The following is a 23,010-nucleotide window of genomic DNA, read 5'->3' as shown; positions in this document are numbered from 1 at the left end:
ATCAAATTGAGTTGGCAATATACACCTGCTGAAACAGATGCTACATAGGTTTTCATAGGTGTCAGTGCATTTCTTTTTATTTAGATCCAAAGAACCAGAAACATACACCCCAAGGAAATAATCAAAATATACACATACGTATATACACGCATGTCACATGTATATTTGCCTTCATATGTAGGCGTACACATGTGCACATGCTCAGATGCAGAAAAGCACATGGGAATAAAGGATTGCATTCCCTATAAGAGGAGGCTACTTACAGAAACTTAAAGAACAAAGAGGAAAAGGTCAGTACATACCTTAGTGTCTACTGTGAGTGAATTTGGGTTTTTAAGGCCTAAAGAGTGTTCTGGAGAAAAATGGCTTTAAGTTAGATGCTAGGTACTAGCTGGAGTTAGAAAAAAGTAGTTATAATAAAATTAACAGGAAAGATGGATAGCAGCTCTTGCTATCTTGCATATCTTGCAACAGCTCTTGCATGAGAATAGGAGTTCAAACAGATGTTGAAACTAAGAGTAATTTTAAGTAAAAGACTTGAAGACTCACAAGCATATCCTCACCTTACTCCCCTTACATAGAGATGTGACATTGCAGAAAAACACTTGGTTGGCTAATTGGTCAATACCAACTTTGTTGGCTGTGGGTTATCTAAGATAATGGTTTGTTGATATAAATTCTTACATATAAGTGAATTCCTCAGAATAATTTGTTAATTTCTAAAAAGGGTTAATTTTTTTTAAAGGGTTAATTCAAAAAAGCATTTTCAAGAAACAATAAGTTGTGTCAGAACTAAGATTTCTGAATAGTGAAAATTCTTCTATAATGTTTATGATTTACATTTAAAGAAAAAGGAAAACATGCGAATTTTAGAAGTAAAATGAGCCAATTCAAAAGTAAAAGTTTATTGTTTTTGAATTGATGGTGTTTTAATAGGTTTGGGTAGAGAGGTTTTTGCATTATATTTGGGTTCTAATCAAGCCTTTACATTAGAAAAAAAGAGTTCAAAACATTCTTTTTTATTTCAAAATACTAGAGTGGTACAAATGTTTTTATTACATGGTACCTGTACAATGCTTAAGTCAAGGCTTTTGGTGTTCCCATCACCAGAATAGTGTTCACCATACCCAAGAGGTATGTTATTATCCCTTTCCACCACCCCCTTCTTAGTTTCCAATGACTTTTACTTTTCTTTGTGCCCATGTTTGCCCATCGTTTAGCTCCCACTTATTAGCGAGAACATGTGGTGTTCAATCTTCCATTCCTGAAATACTTCACTTAGCGTAGTGGCCTTTAGTTCCACCCAAGGTTATGAAAATGACGTTATTTAATTAATTTTTACTTTTCTTATCTAGAGTTTCCTGAAATGATCCCTATACCTATTCTACAGCTAAAATATATTTTTCATATTTCCAAATGACCAGAAGGTGGCAGCATTTAAGAATCTTCCGCTTCCTTCCTTCTCAGACAGCAAACATTCCATCAATTATTCCCAAATTCAGCCCCACTCATACCTTTCAATAACCCCAAAATAACTAGATGAACATGAAATTCAATGTTTATGATGTTCAGCATACTTGAGCAACATATTTCCAGGACCCTGGTTTGAACCAGTTGTTTGCTCTTGATTACCTTATAGGAATCTACTAGAAACTCAAACAGCTCACTCCTGAAGGAAAAATAACTTCTCCATGTGTCCAGCTACACTATGACTCAGAAAAGAAATGAACCATGAAACTTGGGTTTGAAATCTGACTGCCATTTTTTGACTTCAGAAAAGTTAACTAAGCATTTTTGGTCAGAGCACTTATCTATGTAAGAAGCCCTTCATGGTGTGGTCTCCAATATTTTTTCTAGTTTTAGAAGCCATAATTCAGTCCTCTTTCAAGTACTCTTGCCAATATCAATAATGTTTCAAAGAGTCCTCTAGCTGGTTCACTCACACCAATGCAAAAGTAGTTAGAGAGTATTACTATACACAATATGTTATTCAGCATAAAAATTAGATGATAGAATCAAAGCCAAACTCTCAAAGCAAAATGATGGAAAGATTTTACTATAAAAATATTACTCTTAGGAAGTATTTTCATTATGGCATTTCTGATAAAAATAGCCACCAGGCTGCCAAAATCTTGGCTGTGGGGTTTTGGGAAGAAGGGTAAGAAATCTGGACTTCTTAGAAATGGGGCTGGAGAAATTAACCTAGATACATGGCCCATCTCTGGAAGGAGGAAGAAGAAAAGGCTAAAAGGGGCCATCCAGAGACACCAGCTTTTTCTAAAGGGCTTCATGGAAGGCCTAAACAATCTTCATGCTTCCATCTTGTTGGCCGTTCTAACTGCAAGGGATGCTGGAAAATGTAGTTTCTTATCCAGACAGGTTGCTCCCTTTAAATATTCTTGTTAGTAAGAATAAGGAGGAGAAAGATAGTGCCATACTAATCTGGAAGGGGGTCCAAACAGGTGGGCCTGATGTTCAGAGATGGCTTTAGCGTCTGACAAGCATTGATTAATATACCTCAAACTCAGATGGGTAGTAACCCTGGGGTTCTGGATCATGGATTTATTGAAAGCATGATCCATCCTAGGCCTCAAAATAAGATTGTCAGCAGACCATCAGCATGCCCAAGAAATGGACTGGGTCTTTAGGTGTCAAAGATAAACAGCAGAAAGTTAGTTAAAGCAGTGAAAATAGATTTTATTCAGCAACTACTGACAGGGAAGAAAGCTGAGCTCCAGTCTGATTTGTACAGCTGTGATTTGGGTGTATTAAAGAGATAATGATGGAGAGTGGAAAGCAAAATTCAGCAGAGTCAGAGAAGCAGAAAAATTACAAAGGGTTATGCCATGTAAGTGCCATTAGGCCAGTTGTGTTTGTGAGCTGGCAATTAGGGAAGATACTACCTCCCCACAGAGACTAGGAGTCTGTAGTCTTCCAGATAATTGCATTTCAAAGGACGGCTCTCAGGTCCTTGAGGGAGGGAATTCTGAATTGTAAGAGATACATATCCACAACTGTAGGCCTCTGTTAGTAAATACTCTAATAAAGGACAGAAGTCTATGTCAGGTGTTGGCTAAAGCAAATAGTACATTTTCTTAGCAGTGTTGTGCTTTCTCAGACAGGGTGGAGTGAAGCTCATCTGGGGACATAGGCTTGTGCTGCTGGAGGCCACGCTACAGTTTGGTCAAGTCTCCTAGTGTGGGAGCTTTTACATATGTAGAGTTCTGAAGTTCTCAGAGGCTGCAAGAATATGTTTAAATTAGGAAACCAAGGCAAAAGCACAGTCCTAGAGAGGAAGTAAGATTTAAAAGATGAGTCAGAGCAGGAGCAATGGGGAGCAGGATTGAGAGGGTAGATTGAGTTCAATTTTCAGTTCTAACTCCTGAAAAGGGTAGGATGCCTAACCTTTGCTTGCCTTACTCTGGATTGGGCTTGTTAGCTGGGTGGAGCTGATCCTACAGATTTCAACATCCAGGGACCGTGGCTGAGTAGGGCAAATACTAATAAAAAATATTCTAAGCAGGTTTTCTTTAATCAAACACATACCACCTGAACAGACGTGTACAATGTTACTGACACCCAGAGTGAGACAGAACTCAGCTCCAAAGCCAAACAAGACTCAACTTTGCTAAGCACAAGCCCTCACTCCAGCCTGCCCTTCCTCCTCTCTTCTGTCTACACTCTCACATCCCTATGTCACCTAGCCCTCCAGACTGCCTTTCAGTATCCGGGACATAATGATCATCACCCTGCAACTGCTATCCTCCTGTCCAAGCCAAGTACTACATCTAGTTGCTTTAAGAACTCAAAGGCTGAGCTCTCCCTATTCTCTATTCTTGCACATTGGTAGTAAAACATTTTTGCAAACAGGTGAGTTGACATAGGAAAGCAGTCTCCACTGCAGTGAGCTTTTGCAGTGAATCAGAAAAGACTTCCTTCTCAGTTTTTTCTAATTGTTCCTAGTGCACAGTCCATGAGATGGAAGCCATGAAGATGGTTTGCCAGAGTTTCCGGGAGCATTTAGAGGAAATTGAGCAGCACCTTATGGGACAGCAGGCACTCTTATCCAGAGATATGTCCGAGGAGGAAAGGTAATTATCTAAGGGAGCCATAAAAGTACCGGCTCACACACCAGGAGCAAGGAAGGTAATCAGGGCAGGACAGATGAGCACCCTGGAGCAGAGCTAATGAGAAATCCGGGCTTTTCCTTTGCTTTCATGGTCTTGTTCTTGCTTTCTCAGTAGGAGTCTATAACAGCCATTTGCTAGACAGGAACATTTATTCTTTAAGGCTGGGGCTATTTGAGAAGGTCAGAAGAGGGGCAGTCAGAGGTGTTGCCAAGCAGGATGTTAAAGAATCAATGTGAAAAAATGCTCATCATCTTTAATCATCAGAGAAATGCAAATCAAAACTACTTTGAGATACCATCTAACTCCAGTGAGACTAGCCTATATCACAAAATCCCAAGACCAGAGATGTTGGCGTGGATGTGGAGAAAAGGGAACACTTTTACACTGCTGGTAGGAATGCAAATTAATACATTCCTTTTGGAAAGATGTTTGGAGAACACTTAGAGATCTAAAAATAGAGCTGCCATTCAATCCTATAATTCCTCTACTAGGCATATACCCAGAAGACCAAAAATCACACCATAACAAAGATATTTGTACCACAATGTTTATTGCAGCCCTATTCATAATTGCTAAATCATGGAAAAAGCCCAAGTGCCCATTGATCCACGAATGGATTAATAAATTGTGGTATATGTACACCATGGAATATTATGCAGCCTTAAAGAAAGATGGAGACTTTACCTCTTTCATGTTTACATGAATGGAGCTGGAACATATTCTTCTTAGTAAAGTATCTCAAGAATGGAAGAAAAAGTATCCAATGTACTCAGCCCTACTATGAAACTAATTTATGGCTTTCACATGAAAGCTATAACCCAGTTACAACCTAAGAATAGGGGGAAGGGGGAAAGGGAGGGGAGGGAGGGGGAGGTGGGCTGAGGGAGGGGGATTGGTGGGATTACACCTGCGGTGCATCTTACAAGGGTATATGTGAAACTTAGTAAATGTGGAATGTAAATGTCTTAGCACAATAACTAAGAAAATGCCAGGAAGGCTATGTTAACCAGTGTGATGAAAATGTGTCAAACGGTCTGTGAAACTAGTGTATGGTGCCCCATGATCACATTAATGTACACAGCTATGATTTAATAAAAAATAAATAAATAAATAAATAAAAAATAAAAGAATCAATGTGAATGGGGCTCATGCAAGTGCAAGTGTTGGGAGTTCTTAGACTTTTGAAAATCTACATTGTTTTCACATAGATTGCAACATGTCCCCAAACTAGATTATTTGTCCATTGCCTGGGCTAAGGAATGGGAATCCATTTAACTGTAAAGGGGCACAAAAGTTTTTACTGGGGAAATTTGTGCTAAATCTAAAACTAGATTGTGCTGATTATACAACTTGGTAAATTATTTTAAAATTCATTTAAATGTACTTTTAATACAGGTGAACTTTATGACACATAAGTTGTACTGCAATAGAATTATTTTAAGAAAAGCTAAACTGTCCTAGTAATTCACCTGAAAGTCCTGACAATTAAGTTAGCAAACTCATCCTAAAAAATGTGCTATGTACATCATTGCTGAATATCACTATAGTCACGTTTGAAGTGCTCTCCTTGGGAATCTAGGCACAGATGCCAGCATCTAGTCTACCCTTCAAAGAAAATTTGGAACTCTTTCTCTGGAATGACCATCAGAGCTGTTGTCATATGATAGCCTGAAAAGTTTGCAAATTTGCCAGTGTGTGCTTACATTACCAGTCCTGTACAAACAACTCAACTTGGCAAGGTTTCATAACTTTGGTATATGAGTGTCTCATAGCTGTGTTCGGGTCAACATACAGTGGTGTCTTACTAAGTGGAGTGCATTGTTACAGTTGTTGCATGTTTTTGTGTGCCATACAATGACAGCTCTGATGATCATTTCAGAAAAAAAGTTCCAGAATTGCTTTGAAGGGTGGACTAGGCACTAGTGGCAGTGCATAGCTTCCCAAGAGGAGTGCTTTGATGAGTTTGTGAAATTAATGTTTGTGAACTTGTATGCCTGCAACTAATACAAATAAAGAATGTGACTTTCTGTTTTAAGAAATTTCGAAGAAAAAAACTATATTATGAAAGAGACAATGGAACATTGTACCTAAGGGTGATTGTTAAATTTTTATTTTTCTCTTGCAGGGAGGAAGCCAACCAACTACAGACTTTACGTGAGGCCCTGAGGCAGCAGGTGGCCGAGCTAGAGTTTCAGTTAGGAGACCGGGCTCGGCAAATCAGAGAAGGGATTCTGCTGGTATGACTCTTGGTGTGTTGAGTTTGGTTGTATCCAGCCCACCATAGGAGGGGCATATTAAATGAGAAACCTAATTGTGTAGTCATTTTAGATTCCAGGGTTATGTGCCATCACTTTCATTTTAAGTATACAGAGAAGTACTTTGGGTTGTTCAAGTCTGTACAGCTGATGGTAATTTAGGATTAGAATTCAGTTCACCTAATATGCCTATCTTGCCTTGCTCCATAAATAAGAGAGTACTATTGACCCATTTTTCCAAACGAGAACAAGAATCACAGGCACAATGAAGCTTATCTTTAGAGCCTATGCCACAATCTGCCACTAACTTAAAGAGCCCGGTTTACCATCTCAGAGTGCCTTGTTCGCAAGTCTGAGTTGGTGCTTTTTGCAAATATGATATCTTGTCTACCCCTCTTTGTTCTTGTTTTCCTTTCAGCAGCTGGACCTTCTCACAGGAGAACCACCTGAACACTATACAAATCTCCAATATAACTGGACAAAAGAAAAAAATATCCAGCCTTCCATATCCCTTGGAGCTCTCTCTTCTCCCATCAATGACCAGCAGGCTCTCTGCTCAGGCGGGACCCAACCTGCTGCCTTCGCACCACCCACTGTGGAAAACAGCACCAGGACGTCTCCTGTATCACCTCCCCAGGCAGAATTAGGTCCAGTCCCTTCACCACACTGTCCTGTTGGAAAAGAGGATGTAAATATCTTCTTCTAAATCCAAGCAGTTTGATAACATACATGTAAAATATAAGAGCCCAGACCAGCTGTAGCAAGGTAAAATAAAATCTAATTTTTTTCCAAGTAGAAGTATGTACCACCTTTCATCAGCTATTTTTTTTTCATATTCTTGAAGGAATGGGCTTACTAAAATATCAGAAAAAAATATAAATAACATAAAAATTACTTCACTCATAGTTTCTCAGTAAGGGCTAATATCAATCATATGATCTCTCTCTCCCTCTCTCTCTCTCCCCCTCACACCCCTTCCCTCAATGACAGGCACCATGTGGGGGTTCTGTTTTCACAATGTCTGAAAAGAGCTAAACAGAAAGAAAGAAAGAAAATGTAAATCTTTCTCTTTAAATCTGCTTCTGAGAATCTGCTTTATAGCCTTGAAAAATTCTTGGACAGAGGGAAGTGTGAGCAGCAACACTCAGTTCCTGCCCCAGACCCTATCTCTAGGGCAGAATCACTGCCAAGATCACAATCACCAGTGATAAGCTTGTCTTCAAAGGGAAGGCAGCTGCTTGTATCATCAGCCTGCTGCTAAGAAGAGAGAAGATGCAGATGGAGCAGTTTGTAATACTTTGTTAATATGGCTGCAGCCATAAATCTTCATCCCATAAATAAAAAGTCTGAGTACCTGGTTTTCTCTGCCAATACTATGTCCCTCTCTTTTACTTCTAAGTTGGCCCTTTTTCTATCAGAAAAAATAAAATAAACTTTTTCTTCTTTCTTTGTCTGGAGAAATCCTTCTCGAATCCTTAATTCACTACAAGGGACTCAGAAAATTTTCATTCTCATTCAAAATAGAATAATTGAGCAACCAGTATGTGCCAGCACAGGGCATATAACAAAATAATATACAGTTTCTTCCCTGCTGGAACTCACAATCGAGTGGGAGAGAAAATATAAATACATACACACATTTATAATTCAAAACAGTGACAGTGCTTTGAAGGAAATAACAAGGTTTTATGAAAAAGAACACAGCAGTGAGTGTGATTTAGGTCCTGTGTCCGGAGAGCATGCTTGAAAGAATGACAACAGAACAGGAAAAGAGTATCCATGCTTCAAAAGTACCAGTGTCTGAAAGCCTCAAGCCAGTCAGCCAGTGGGTCTCAATGCAGCTCCTACTGTGTGCCAGAAACTCTGACAGTGCTGTATATAGCAAGGAACAAGACAGAATTTCTACTCATAAAGGTATAGAAGAAGAATAAGACAAATATATATATACATATATCTCAATCCTAACAATGGCCACAGAGAAGACGGTGTGATAATATTGCAGAGGGTGACATGAAATGGAAAGTGTACTCCATGAGGAAGGCCTTGCCAAAGGGAGGGTGCAGAGGCTGAGTGCTGAGGAAGAGGCAGCTGTGAGAAATGCCAGGCAAGAACATTTAAAGCAGGCGGAATGAGATGTTTACAGTCCTCAAGACCCAGAAACAGCTGGCCTGTGGCTGAGTGCAGTGAAGGAGAGGAAGCCTGAGGGGTGGGCTGGGTTACATGGCTACAGGCTAGGTCCAGGAGTCTAAGAGCCCAGATTCTTTTTCAAGTGTAATGGAAAGCCATTGTAGGTTTAAACAGAGTTTAAACAGAGTTATGTGATACAATTTACATTTTAAAATCACTCTGGCTACCATTTGGAGAAAGCAACGTGAGGAACTAGGTAAAGGCTGAGCTCCCAGATGGGAGGCTGCTGGGGTGATCCCTGAGACCCAGGAGGCTTCCACCTCAGAGAAAATGCGAGGAGCTGAATGCAAAGGCCAAAGGCACTGGGCTCCTAAGAGATGAGGAATAGATGGGGAATGGGATAGTCAGGATAAATTGCATGGAAAAGCAATGTCATGAAGAAAGTTTATAATACGTATGAGACTGTAGACAAACAGCGATCACCTCCTAGCAAAGAATCTAAGAATCATTTTTTTAGAAACTACCTAATACCAGGGTGGTGCCTGTGGCTCAAAGGAGTAGGGAGCCGGCCCCATATGCCAGAGGTGGCTGGTTCAAACCCAGCCCCGGCCAAAAACTGCAAAAAAAAAAAAAAAAAGAAACTACCTATTACCAGAACCAGATCTCATGGCCTGTTTTCATTCTTCCTCCATTCTTCTGGGAGCTATGTTGTAGCAGTAGACTCAGCAAATGGCGTGGTGGTTGACTATCTCTGAGGGATCAATCTTTGCTTTTTGGAAAGCCTTTGACTCAGTGGCCCTCCTGCCCTTGGTACCATCCCACTGTTTCCTCCATTTACTATACTTCCTCAGAATGTAAAAATCCCTATTCTGTCCTGAACTGTCTTCTTTTTCCCTATCTCCATTCCACCTCCTTAACACACACACAGAGACTCTCTCTCTGTTTCTCAAGACATCCACACCCCCAATTCCCAGCTATCCCCCAAATCCTAGACCAGCAGTTTCTACTGCCCACAAGACATAGTCACCTGAAATATTCGCACACATGTCCATTTGGTATCTAAAATGGATCTGGTTGTTGGTCCAAACCCATTCTCTGCCCCAGTACGTGCTTTGTCAGTGGTGCAGCCTTTCTCCTTGCTGGCAGGCCCAGGACCATGGTGTGTGTCATCTCCCTATCCTCCTCCATGCTGCTCCCTCGTTGTCAGCCAGCTATCAAGTCACTGCTGAGTCTCCTGCCACAAGGAAGCTCCTGGAGGCCCCTCAGAACCAACACCTGGTACCAGCACCATTCAGGGGTCTCCTAACTGCCTTCTTCCCTCTGAACTCCAGGCACCTCTGACTAAGTTTTCCCTCATGTACCACGTGAGTTGTTCTGAGTACCCCAGAAATACTTTAGAATTCCTCCAAGAATGAGAAAGAGATCCCGGGATCATACCTCCTAGAGGAGTCTTCCTCCAAAAATAAAATTCCACATGCTGGAGTCACCATACCTCTCCTCCCTACCATACCTCTCTCCTCCCTACCACATCTCCCTTTGCTACATCATCATTTTGGCTCCCACATCATGGCTGAGTGGCAGCCAAATTGACTCTTGATAAATTGCATTTGTCTCTTCCCGCCCTCCAAATTGCTTCCCTTTCTAAACTCCTTAAGCTCTTTACTCTTCATCTGAGTCTGACTTTGGCCTCCACTTCTCCACACAAACTTGGAGCTTGCCTGAGTTTTCTACCTGGTTTCCTTCCCATAACACCCACTGGATAAAGAGGAGCACCTGGCTCTGAGTCTCTCTGATCTAACAGCCATCTGCCTTACAAGTCTCATGGCCTACTCTGTCCTCAAGTGATTCTTAAATCCCATTTCCCTAAACCAACTAATGCATTCCGTTCTGTTTCCTTTGCTGATAATACACATGAAGTATCTCTCCAGGGAGTCCTGAGTAGGATCCCACCCCCTACACAGTCTTTCTTTGATAATCTCTGGCTGAAGAGACCCCCCCTTTTTTGGAACACCTATATCACTGAGCATTTTTATTAGGACACTTCTGACCCACTGCCTTGTGTTCCCATTATCTGTATAGGCTGTATCTCCACCAAACTTAAAGCTTGGTTTAAGTTTGAGGGCTGTGTAGCACCCTCTACCCTCATATGTAGTATTAAGAGAGATGATTGAGATGAAAACACAGGCTCCCTCCTTTACCACATGTGACCTTGGACACTTGTTCTCTTTACCCTGATTTTTTCCTTTGTAAAATAGAGATAAGAAAAACAAATTGGTTGTCTTCAAAAAGAATCTAGGATTATTGGACAGAATAAACAGTAACCCCATGCACTGTTTACCTCAGTGCCCGTCACATATGAGTGCTCAATGGTGTTGGCACTACTACTAGTGCACATACCAAGAACTCAGTAAGTGTAAACTGTAATTATCTCCCTTCTGTTGAAAAGTACTCTGTTAGCAAAGTACTTTATGCACAAAGAATATTAACAAATGCTTGAGGAATGAATGAGGTGGGAACAAACGAGCAGCCTGTGGAGACTGTGAAGAGAATGACCTGACAGTGGCAGAAACACTATTTTAGGATGTAGTAGGAGCTAAGTTTAGATTTTAAAAGGGGGCTAATTTACAGATGGATTTGATGACTTTAGATGACTTTGAATGTAGTAGAGGAAAAAGAGATTCATTTTTGTTGAAGCATAGCCTATGGAATCCCCAAAGATCTGCAAACATTCGATGATATTTCCTAGTCTACTCTCATAACTCTCCAAGAAAGAGCACAAAAGAGGAACCAAAGTGAAAAGGGGCTGTGCCCCCGCCCCTCGCCACACAGAACCTCTGCTGTCTTTAGTGTGTGATGAACTGATTGCTGATGCTACCTCCAAATACCACCTCTGATTCTCAGGCTTTTAGACTCAGACTGAATCACACCACCAGATTTCTTGTTTTTTGTACAATAAATCTCCTGACACACACACACAAATACCCCGTTGGCTCTGTTTCTATGGAGTGAGGAAGAGCTAAGACATGGAGAGACTGACCTACAAAGGTACACACTAAGTCCTGAAATTTCTTATTAATAAGAAATAACTGAGCCCTGGGGTTAAATCCAGGGCTTTGGTGTTAAATCCAACTCCTCTACTTATAATTTATGTTGGATAAACTATTTAACCTCCCTAAGTCTCAATGTCATTATCCGTAAGTTAACAGATTTGATGCAGTTATAGTCTTTAGACAAAGCCTGGGGCACGCTTGGGACTCAGTAAGTAGTAGTGTTGATAATTGGAATGGTGATGATGATAACATGAGTAGATGCAGTTTTCTGAATGTCTACCTACAGGCCAGGTACTGGGCTGACCACTTTATGTGCATTAGTACTCATCTTCACAGCAATCCCAAGATGTAGGAATTACTCTATGCCCATACACACTCCCTTGCTCAATCATTCAGAAAGACTGTATCTTCTAAGGTCCACCAACTAGGAAGGAGTTGAGTTGACGCTCTTATTTTATGATTTGTTAAACCAACAGTTCATCGGTATGTGCCAAACCTCGGGGTTTATGTGGAGTCCACTGATGATCCAAATCAAGCAGATTAGCCCTGTTTCTGTCTGCATTATATGTTGGCCATTAGTAGAGATTTTTCTTTTAAAAAAAAGATCTCATTGCTATAGTTAGGCTTGAAAACCACTCCACTGTGTTAATCACACCTGACTCTTACAGTCAGATAAAGTTTCTGAGTCACTTTAATACAAAAAAAAAAAAAAAAGTGGCCCCATCAAGATTCTTACTAAGAAGATAAAGAATGATTTCAAATCACATAAGAATTCTCCTGAACCTACCATCCAAGCAACTCTTAGCTCACCACCACTTGCCCCACTGCCAAGTATAAGGGCAAGCATCCCTTTGCAGTCCCTGAATGGTTATCTGTTCCATCCCAAGTCCCTGTATTCTCTTTCTATCTCTTATATGTTGACCATACTCAAGTTGACTATATTCAGGAAAACTCAGATCATATATTTTGAAAACAGAATACTGTAGTAACAAATATTAGCAGAAAGTTAACATAGCAAACCTTTTTAATTATGAAACCAAACTCAGGGTCAGAATCATTTCATTTGAATGAAAAAGAAGAAAAAAGAAAAATCAATGCTACCTGATTAGTTTCAACTTTAGAAATTAACCAGGGATTAATTTGGCCTCTACTAAATCAAAGCACAAGGGTCCTTTCTTATATCAATTTAATTCCATCCAGAGTGCATTTCAGTATTCAAAGCCAAAACTTTGAATACAAAGGACTGATTCAAGAAATTAACACTTGGAAACTCAAGTCACATCTTCTCCTTGGCTTCCTTATGCATAACTGAAGACCCAAGTGGCATCATGGAGACAAAAAGATGAAACTTTGAAGGTCGCTCTGAACCACAGCATATGCATCAGTCATGTAGATTTGTGTGAAGAAATTCATTTTTTAGTCCACAGAAAACATTGTTCAGAAAAGTGTTCCATTAGATGTTGATTATTTGACAGATACTCTCTTATACATAGATTATGTCTGCAGAGCCAGAGACTTTTTTTCTTCTTCAAAAGGAAATAATTCTGCTAAAGATGAAAAAAAATAAAATGAAAAGACAGTTTCTAATAACATGAGAATCTGGTCTATTATAATAATTTCTTCCTTTGTTGAAAAAGTAATTAGTTTCCATGGTGTAACACAAGTCAAATAAAATAGAACATTTTTAGAGAAGGTAAAGGATAAAATAAGTTTCCCATTGAGAAGAAAGTTTCAGAGTATTTCTATATGGAATAGTAAGCTGCATATCGAATTTCCAATTGGAATATAGACAACAAATAGCAGCTATAATTTGCAAGGATTACAGGTTATTAAAGACGTCAAATTGCCTTTCTTGAAAATTGAAAGAACAGGAACAGAGGCCAAAATGTGTATGGCACCTTTCTCTAACCAAAACTCAGCCTCCCATAGTCTAATTTCAAAACATTAATGTACCAGAGGTTGATATTCTCTCTCTGAATCTTTCCCCAATTAAGTAAAGGAAGAATCCTTCACATTAAGAAAGATTTCGTTTTTTTTATAGTAGCCTTTTATTTTTTTCACCTATTATTCCATGAACTCATAGAGAATATGTTGGCATTATTGTAACCAAACAAGGGCAAGACTCTTACTAAGAGGATCAAGAATGATTTCAAATCACAAGAACTGAATTGAAAAATTTTCCTTTTGTGTACTTTAAGAATTCATTACCATCCAATGCTGGCAATGCCCTCTGGCATATAGAGCCAGTCCTTCTCTTAATCATTCACCAAGAAAATGGAAGTGAAAAAAACACTTTGTAAATGTACCAACACTTGCTTCATTCCCATGGTCACTCATTAATTGCTTATTTGCTAATGACAGCTTACCAAAGTCCCAGGATATCTATATTTTTCTTTTTAAAACAAAATGTTTGGGGATATTTTGTAAACGTGTGGTTGGTAAGATTTAAGAAATAAAATAGATGTTTAGCATTCTCTCCCTAAAAGCAAGTGTGTATATATATATGTATATATATAGGGAGAGAATGCTAGACACATATATATGCTAGAATTCTTTATTTTTCAGAGTCCCCAGATAGTTAGCAATGACTCTTAGCTGTAATTGGTGGAAAAGATAAGGTAGCATGTACTTTCTCCATCTTAACCAGAACTGAAATTTATCAACTTAATTTGCTTTTAATAGTCTTTTATTATAGTAAAAAAAAAATGCTAACACTTGCTTAACATGTGCTAAATACTGTATGAAGCTCTTTATATGCATGATTTACTTACCGTATTTGGGAAAGTTTCAATCATTATTTCTTCAAATATATTTCTGCATGAATTTCTTTGTCCTCTTTTTCCAGGACTAATATAAGAAATTCTGATATTGTCCCACATTTCTTTAAGGATTTGTTCTTTTTCCATCAGTTTTGTTTTGTTTTGTTTTTTTAGAAAACACCCATTTGAGGTAAATAATTTTGTCCCCATGTTAAAAATGAGAAAACAGAGGCTTATAGGGATTAAGAGAATTGCTCACACAACTACAAAACCAGGTATGATCCCAGGTTGGTCTGGCTCCAGAATCAAACCTCACATCATTATACAATAGAGGCATGAGAGGCTCTGGTCATGCAGCCAGGGTTGGGCCAGAGCTACTGACATTCTGAGTCCAAGTAAGGATTAGGCAGCAGCAGTCTTCTTTGAAACCTATGTTTTCCTAGCTTTCAGCATTGATTAGGTCAGGTTGAAAGATATACTTATGCACAAGGCAGGTTGTGTTTTAATAATGCTTTGTGTTGGTTATTGGGCAGGTGTTTGTTTAAAGGAAGTGGAAACAGGTGTGTGGGCCCTGATTCGATTACGTGATAGAGGGGGGACACACTGTTCCATGGCCATTTTCAAGGAGAGAGGCTGATTGTGCTAATTAATCATTTGTCTGTCAGAACAAAATAGAACATAATAGAAAATGATGTTCCAGTTGCCATAGATATGGAATACAGAATCATGTATCCAGCTCTCTCAGCAACCCGACACAACTGTTTATGATGACAATAATTAAGATACACTCTCTGATTCTCCTTGGTTACCATGTATGGGTTGATTAGAAGGAAAGGTGTTTTATAAACTTTTGCCAACAGCTCAGGACCTCATCCAACAGGAGTAGCCTTTCCCTTCAAGCAGATTAATTAAGTCTTTTTCGGTCAAGAGGAGATCCCAGAGCATGGCTGGAAGTGGCATTTTCCACTCTGTGTCTTGATACACTCAATTTACCTTACCTGACCAAGATGTTTATGCTCATAATGGAGTAGAATAATAATATTTAATTCATGTTTTCATTTATCCACTTGCCACTTAATAGCCAGAGTGACCTTTTAAAGACATCAGGTACATCATCCGCCTGTTTAAGAATCCCCAATGGATTTTCAGTATACTTAAATTAAATCCAGCTCCTTACCGAGATTTGCAAAGATCTATGTGAATCTGACTTTGCATAGCTCTCTGACTTCATCCCATATCACCCTCTTCCTCTCTCACCATGATGCACCTTGCTGTTTTCTGAGCACATTAAGCTCATTCTCATCACAGGGTTTTGTTTTGGTTTTTTTTGCTGTTCCCTCTTTGCATTTGCTTTTCTCCTTTCCCCAGATATTTGTACAGATGTATTTTAACTGTTGCCTCTTCAAAAAGACTTCCTTGGCAATTCTATCCAAAATAATAAGGTTTCTTCCTACATACTTCTCTGCATATTCTTTATCCATGTACTCTATTTTTTTCTTCATACTATGCATTATCTGAACTTTTATTTCTTTGTTTAGCAGCTGTCTGAGATTTGGAGGGACCAAATGATCAAACCATATGAGTTGCAGTGTCACATACCTTACTCTAATGTGTATAATTCACCTCCAAAATTCCCCCCCACCCCTGCTCTAGGCTCCTGATTGTTTCACCAGCATATAGGACTCACTGAAGATCTCCCCCAACTTATTGCAATGCTGCCTCTTCTCAAGGGCTTTCTTTAAAGCAGAATTTAGTATCTATAGACCCCATGCCTGTATGCATTTTTCAGATCTTAGTCAAGCATCTAGGTTAGTGATTGTCAAATGTGACTGCAAAATAATCTGAGAAGTGTTAAAAGTTACCGATGCCTAAAAATCACACCAAAAAAGTTTTATATAATTGGCTTAGGATGGGGCTTTGGCATTGGCATTTTATAAAAGTGCTCTAATAATTTTAATATGTGCAAAAAACTGAAAACCATTGGTCTAAGTAATCTATAAGAAATTATATCTATAAGGAAATAATTTAAACCTGTAAGGAGAACTTTTAATTTTTTTCAAGAAATCAAATTTCTTACCTACAGGTGTTGATACCCCCATGAGCCACCCTCTCTATCCAACTCTGCATTATTCAATCTAGATCCGCACTTTGGGTCACCCAAACCTTCACACCTCTGCTCCACTTTTGGGGATAGAACAGATTGGGAAATGCAAAGCAACTTACTTCCCAGACTGAAACTTATTTTCTCCTGAAATGTCTGCATTTAAAAATAACTTGGCTGCATTAGATATTAATTTTTGAGAGAATTCTATCCTCTCCGGATGTAAAAAGCTGGGAAGAGTGTTACTCTTAACAACAAAGAAAAGCCAGAAAGGAAGTCATGATTTTTGTAAGCCTTTCAAAGATCTAAGTTCACAGGGAAACAAGTAATTTTAAATTCAAGAGAAGATGAGACGCCTTCTTGGGTGGCTGACACCATCTTAGGAGTTAAGTTTAGTTTTCTCTGCCATTTTGTTTTGAAAGTTTCACTTTCCTGTAAAAGCAGGCATTTCCCAGAAATCATGAGTCACCAGCCCCCAATCAGAAACTGCCCTCTGGATCAGGCCATGGCAGGCCCAATGGCAGCCAATCCAGAAGCAGTCTCTTTGTTCAAGTTGTATACACCCCATTTGCTGTGCAGTATTATAAAAATCCCCTGCTTCAAAGTGTGGAGCTCCTGGCTTGGATCCGTTGCAGCGGAGCCCCCAAGCTCAAGCTTGCAATAAAAGGTTCTTTTGCTGTTGCATCAGAATCGGCTCTCTGGTGGTCTTTGGGGACTTCGAGATCTGGGCACAACAAAGACAATCCTCCAACCTCTTCCCGAGAGACAGATAGCAATGTTTCACTCATGGTACAGGTTGGGGGTAAAATGTTTTTTGTTTGTGTATATTATGGATACTAATTTTTGTGTATTAATTTTATAACCTGGCTACCAAAAACTTTTAAAATGCCAGGAGAATAATTACCAATCAATATATCTCATGGCATTTTCATTAGATAAAGAGAATTATGATAAAGTGGGGCATATTCTGGTAATGACAAGTTGGTAAAATAAAAATAAATTAATACAATCATATTAACAGACTGAGGGAAAACTACTTATAATCATTTTAATGGATTCAGAAAACACATTTGATAAAATTTATATCCTTTCCCAATAAAATCCCTAAGAAATTAAGAGAAAATTTCACAAAGTGACAAAGGACATCTACAAAAGTCTATGGCTAATGTCTTTCTTAATGGTAAAAGGCTTGATGTTTGCCTCCTAAGATCAGGGACATGGAAAGGATGTCTACTTTCACCATTTTTATCCAATAGTTTACTGGACATACTACACAGTGAAGAAAAACAAACAAACCAAAAAAAGTAGATTAAAGGCATGTAGATTGTAAAGAGATAAAACTTTATGTTTGAAGATGACATTTTTGTGAATATAGATAATTCCAAAGGATTTACAAAGGAGCTACTAAAAGAATAAGTGAGTTTAGCAGAATTGCAGGATGCTAGGCCAGGGTATAAAACCATATTTTTACATGCTTCCAGTGAATAAAATTATAGCAAAAATAAAAAATATATATATATAAATCTAAGAAAACATCTGTAAGTTTCCCTATTGAAAACTATGATATATTAATTATGGGAGTTGAAGAACATTCTTCTTAGTAAAGTATCACAAGAATGGTAAAACATGAATCCAATGTACTTAATACTAATATGAAACCAGTAGATGAACAAATGCATGCCCACACAAGAGAAAAACACAATTAAACTCAATTGGAGTTTAATAATCCAGCTACTACAGAGGACTACACCTATAAAGAATTTATGGATTTAACAGAAAGGAAATTTAAAATATGGGTGATAAAGACAATAAAAGGAATGGACAAGAAAAGAACCAAAAGATGGATAAGAGATGTGTGGAATTTACAAAGGATATGGTGGAGCTTAAGGAAATGAAGGAGACAATCAGCAAATGTAAAAATGCAATAGATAGTATCAAAAATAGATTAGACCATGGAGAAGAAAGAACCTCAGAGGTAAACAATAAAATTTTTTAGTTAACCCAGGTAGTTAAAGAGGCAGAAAAGAAGAGAAAAAGCAGAACAGTTGCTCAGAGAACTATGAGACTTCACATATGAAGCATTCACACATACGAATAATAGGGATCCCTGAAGAGGAAGAAGATTGTCCCAAAGAAATGGAAGCCCTACTGGAGACAATCATAAATGAAAACTTCTAAGTTTTACTAAAGATTCTGACACACTCCTTTTAGAAGGATATCAAACCCTGGGTCTTTCAACTCAAACAGAGCTTCTCCAAGACACATTGTAATGAACTTGTGCAAAGTCAAGATGGAAGAGAAAATTCTGCAAGCAGCCAGAATTAAGTGCCAAATGAACTACTGGGGCAGAACCATTAGGATGACAGCAGACTTTTCAACTGAAACTTTCCAAGCCAGAAGAGAATAGTCATCCATCCTCAACATTCTTAAACAAAACAATTTTCATCCCAGAATTCTGTATCCTACAACACTAAGCTTCACAATTGATGGAGAATCAAATCTTCTGTGGCTATGTAAACACTGAGGAAATTCACCACAACAGGACCAGCTCTACAGAAAATACTTAGACCTATTCTCAACACTGAGCATCACAATGGACCATGAGCAAAGTAAACATCCAGAAGCTAAAGGTCAAAACTAGCTTCCACTATGGCACAAAGGAAAAATTATACAACACACTTTCACAGAATAAAATGAATAGAATTCCACCACACTTATCAATTGTCTCAATAAATATTAATGGCTTGAATTCTCCATTGAAGGGGCACAGCTGGCTGATTGGATAAAAAAGTACAAACCCCTATATGCATTAATTTTTTTTAAGTGTTGAACATTTTATTAAGGTTAAGTTTTAAAAGCTTTGCATTTGTGAAACACTAAGATATAGGAGTGCTTCTTCCTAAAGAAGGTATCCTTTAGCATTTGTTGTTGGTATAGAAGTTCTGCAGCTTGGATATTTCTTTGTTAAGCATTTTATAAATTTACAATCTTAGCCCAGGGCTTGGTCAAGCAAAATTATGCCCTCAACTTCTTTTTAGGATTGTAATGTGATGTGATGCATTTTAAGATTAGCCTGGCTAACTTGTGAGTGAGTCTGGCATGAGTGGAAGCATGGAGACCAGCCAATAACTATTACAGAAGTTAGGGCAAGATTCAGAAATGGAGTGGGTTTTGTTTTTCTCTTTTCTTTTCTTTTCGTTTATGTTTTTTTTCATAAACAAAAATCAAGGTCACTTTATATTTAGTAGAGCAGTTCTTATGAGTTGTCCCAGAACAGCACATAAGCCAAAATATTTAACCCACTGTTAACTTTTAATACCTCAGATAATAATAAACAGTTTAAGATACTACATATGATCATACTACATATGATTAGTATTTATAAATGAAGTCTTATTCCAATTTAGTATTTTTTTTTCAGATTTCAATAACTCAAGAGTTTATTTTAGCCTTCTCTTTCTTTGTGAGAAACCCAATTCTTATTATCTGTTCTAAAACATTTACCTATATGTGTAATTTTAGTACAGTTTCAGAATCACTAATCCATACCCTGTGAGAAGTACATTCATTGTTTAGGTGATAGCATTTATGTACAGTTCTTTTTGTCTTTAATATTACAGAATCCAGTCAAGATGGCTTTTTCCAATAACTTACATTAGTTGTTTCTTTCCCATATCCTTCACTGACACTCTTTAACTCATTCCTACTTTCCAGTTTCTACTCGCCATTTCTTTGGATCCCTCTCCCAGAGATTATCTTTACCAATCACCTTAGTTTCTGGTTTGTCTTTCCCATGTTCATTTTGCATAAATGACAGCATACATGTGTATTGTCTCTTATGTATGTGTATTTATTTTCTTTTCCTTTTTTCTTTTTTTTAATTAAATTATAGCTGTGTACATTGATACGATCATGGGGCATCATTCCCTAGCTTCACAGACTGTTTACCAAGTTTCACATATACCCTTGTAAGATGCACCGCTACTGCAATCCCACCAATCCCCTTCCCTCTACCCACCTTCCTCCTCCCTCCCCTCCCTTTCCCCCTTCCCCCTATTCTTAGGTTGTAACTGGGTTATAGCTTTCATGTGAAAACCCTAAATGAGTCTCATAGTAGGGTTGAGTACATTGGGTACTTTCTCTTCCATTCTTGAGATACTTTACTAAGAAGAATATGTTCCAGCTCCATCCATGTAAACATGAAAGAGGTAAAGTCTTCATCTTCCTTTAAGGCTGCATAATATTCCATGGTGTACATATACCACAGTTTATTAATCCTTTTGTGGATCGATGCGCACCTGGGCTTCTTCCATGTCTTAGCAATTATGAATTGGGCTGCAATAAACATTCTGGTACAAATATCTTTGTTATGATGTGATTTTTGGTCTTCTGGGTATATGCCCAGTAGGGGAATTACAGGATTGAATGGCAGCTCTATTTTTAGATCTCTAAGTGTTCTCCATATCTCTTTCCAAAAGGAATGTATTAATTTGCATTCCCACCAGCAGTGCAAAAGTGTTCCCTTTTCTCCATATCCGCGCCAACATCTCTGGTCTTGGGATTTTGTGATATAGGCTAGTCTCACTGGAGTTAGATGGTATCTCAAAGTAGTTTTGATTTGCATTTCTCTGATGATTAAAGATGATGAGCATTTTTTCATATGTCTGAAGGCCGCATGCCTTTCTTCTTCAGAGAAGTTTCTCTTCAAATCCCTTGCCCAGCCTGCGATGGGATACCTTGTTCTATTCTTGCTAATGCATTTGAGTTCTCTGTGGATTCTGGTTATTAAACCTTTGTCGGAGACGTAACCTGCAAATATCTTCTCCCATTCTGAGGACTGTTTACTTGCTTTACTTACTGTGTTCTTGGCTGTGCAGAAGCTTTTTAGTTTCATCAAGTCCCAGTAGTGTATTTTTGAAGCTGCTTCAATTGCCTGGGGGGTCCTCCTCATAAAATACTCTCCGAGACCGATTTCTTCAAGGGTTTTCCCTGCACTCTCCTCTAGTATTTTTATACTTTCATGTCTTAAGTTTAAATCTTTGATCCAGTGAGAGTCTATCTTAGTTAATGGTGAAAGGTGTGGGTCCACTTTCAGTCTTTTACAGGTTGCCAGCCAGTTCACCCAGCACCGTTTGTTAAATAGGGAATCTTTTCCCCACTGAATGTTTTTAATTGGCTTGTCAAAGATTAAATAATGGTAAGTACCTGGATTCATCTCTTGATTCTCTATTCTATTCCAGACATCTACCTCTCTGTTTTTGTGCCAATACCATGCTGTTTTGATCACAATTGTTTGTAGTATAGTCTGAGGTCTGATAGCATAATTCCTCCTGCTTTGTTTTTATTTCTGAGTAATGTCTTGGCTATTCGAGGTTTTTTCTGATTCCATATAAAACGAAGTATTGTCTTTTCCAGATCTTTAAAGTATGACAGTGGAGCTTTAATAGGGATTGCATTGAAATTATATATTGCTTTGGGTAGTATAGACATTTTAACTATGTTGATTCCTCCCAGCCATGAGCATGGTGTGTTTTTCCATTTGTTAATATTTTCAGCTATTTCTTTTCTTAGAGTTTCATAGTTCTCTTTATAGAGATCTTTCACGTCCTTTGTTAGATAAATTCCCAAATATTTCATTTTCCTTGGCACTACTGTGAATGGGATAGAGTCCTTAACTGTTTTTTCAACTTGACCATTGTTGGTATATATAAAGGCTACCGATTTATGAATGTTGATTTTGTAACCTGAAACGCTGCTGTATTCCTTGATCACTTCTAAGAGTTTTGTGGTAGAGACCCTAGTGTTTTCCAGATATACTATCATATCATCTGCGAAGAGTGAAAGTTTGATCTCTTCTGACCCTATATGGATACCCTTGATCGCCTTTTCTAAATCGCAGTGGCTAAAACTTCCATTACAATGTTGAAAAGCAATGGAGACAATGGGCAGCCTTGTCTGGTTCCTGATCTGAGTGGAAATGATTTCAATTTAACTCCATTCAATATGATATTGGCTGCGGGTTTGCTGTAGATGGTCTCTATCAGTTTAAGAAATGTCCCTTCTATACCGATTTTCTTAAGTGTTCTGATCATGAAGCGATGCTGGATATTATCAAAAGCTTTTTCTGCATCAATTGAGAGAATCATATGGTCTTTCTATTTTAATTTGTTTATGTGCTGGATTACATATATAGATTTACGTATATTGAACCAGCCTTGAGAGAATGGGATAAAACCGACTTGGTCATGATGTATACTTTGATGTGTTGCTGGATTCTGTTTGTTAGGATCTTGTAGAATATTTTTGCATCTATATTCATTAGTGACATTGGTCTATAATTTTCTTTTCTTGTTGGGTCTTTCCCTGGTTTGGGGATCAGGGTGATGTTTGCTTCATAGAACGTGTTGGGTAGTCTTCCTTCTTTTTCTACCTTTTGGAACAGGTTGAGTAATATAGGTACTAATTCCTTTTTAAAGGTTTGGTAGAATTCAGACGTGAAACCATCTGGTCCAGGGCTTTTCTTTTTAGGGAGGTTTTGTATGGTTGATGCTATTTCCGAACTTGATATGGGCCTGTTCAACATTTCCA

The 23,010-nt window shown here is 38.4% G+C and overlaps 1 protein-coding gene across 4 annotated transcripts in view; it reads left to right on the top strand.

Moving 5' to 3' along the window:
- Window positions 1–7,813, top strand: part of ITPRID1 (ITPR interacting domain containing 1) — a 134,641-nt gene extending 126,828 nt beyond the window's left edge. The window contains exons 12-14 of one of the 4 annotated variants that reach the window (XM_053609383.1): window positions 3,964–4,091; window positions 6,256–6,367; window positions 6,807–7,813. In XM_053609383.1, coding sequence (XP_053465358.1) covers window positions 3,964–4,091; window positions 6,256–6,367; window positions 6,807–7,091 — 525 coding nt within the window. In that variant the 3' untranslated portion in view covers window positions 7,092–7,813. Of the gene's footprint in view, window positions 1–3,963; window positions 4,092–6,255; window positions 6,380–6,803 lie in introns of all 4 variants that reach the window. The other 3 variants (XM_053609382.1, XM_053609384.1, XM_053609385.1) reach the window with 3 other exon arrangements.
- The last annotated feature ends 15,197 nt before the right edge of the window (window positions 7,814–23,010 follow it).

This window comes from Nycticebus coucang, chromosome 11, assembly GCF_027406575.1.
Source record: "Nycticebus coucang isolate mNycCou1 chromosome 11, mNycCou1.pri, whole genome shotgun sequence".
In the NCBI taxonomy this organism is placed as follows: domain Eukaryota; kingdom Metazoa; phylum Chordata; class Mammalia; order Primates; family Lorisidae; genus Nycticebus; species Nycticebus coucang.
Note: the sequence above shows the minus strand (reverse complement) of the source record. Positions and strands in the feature narration are given on the sequence as shown.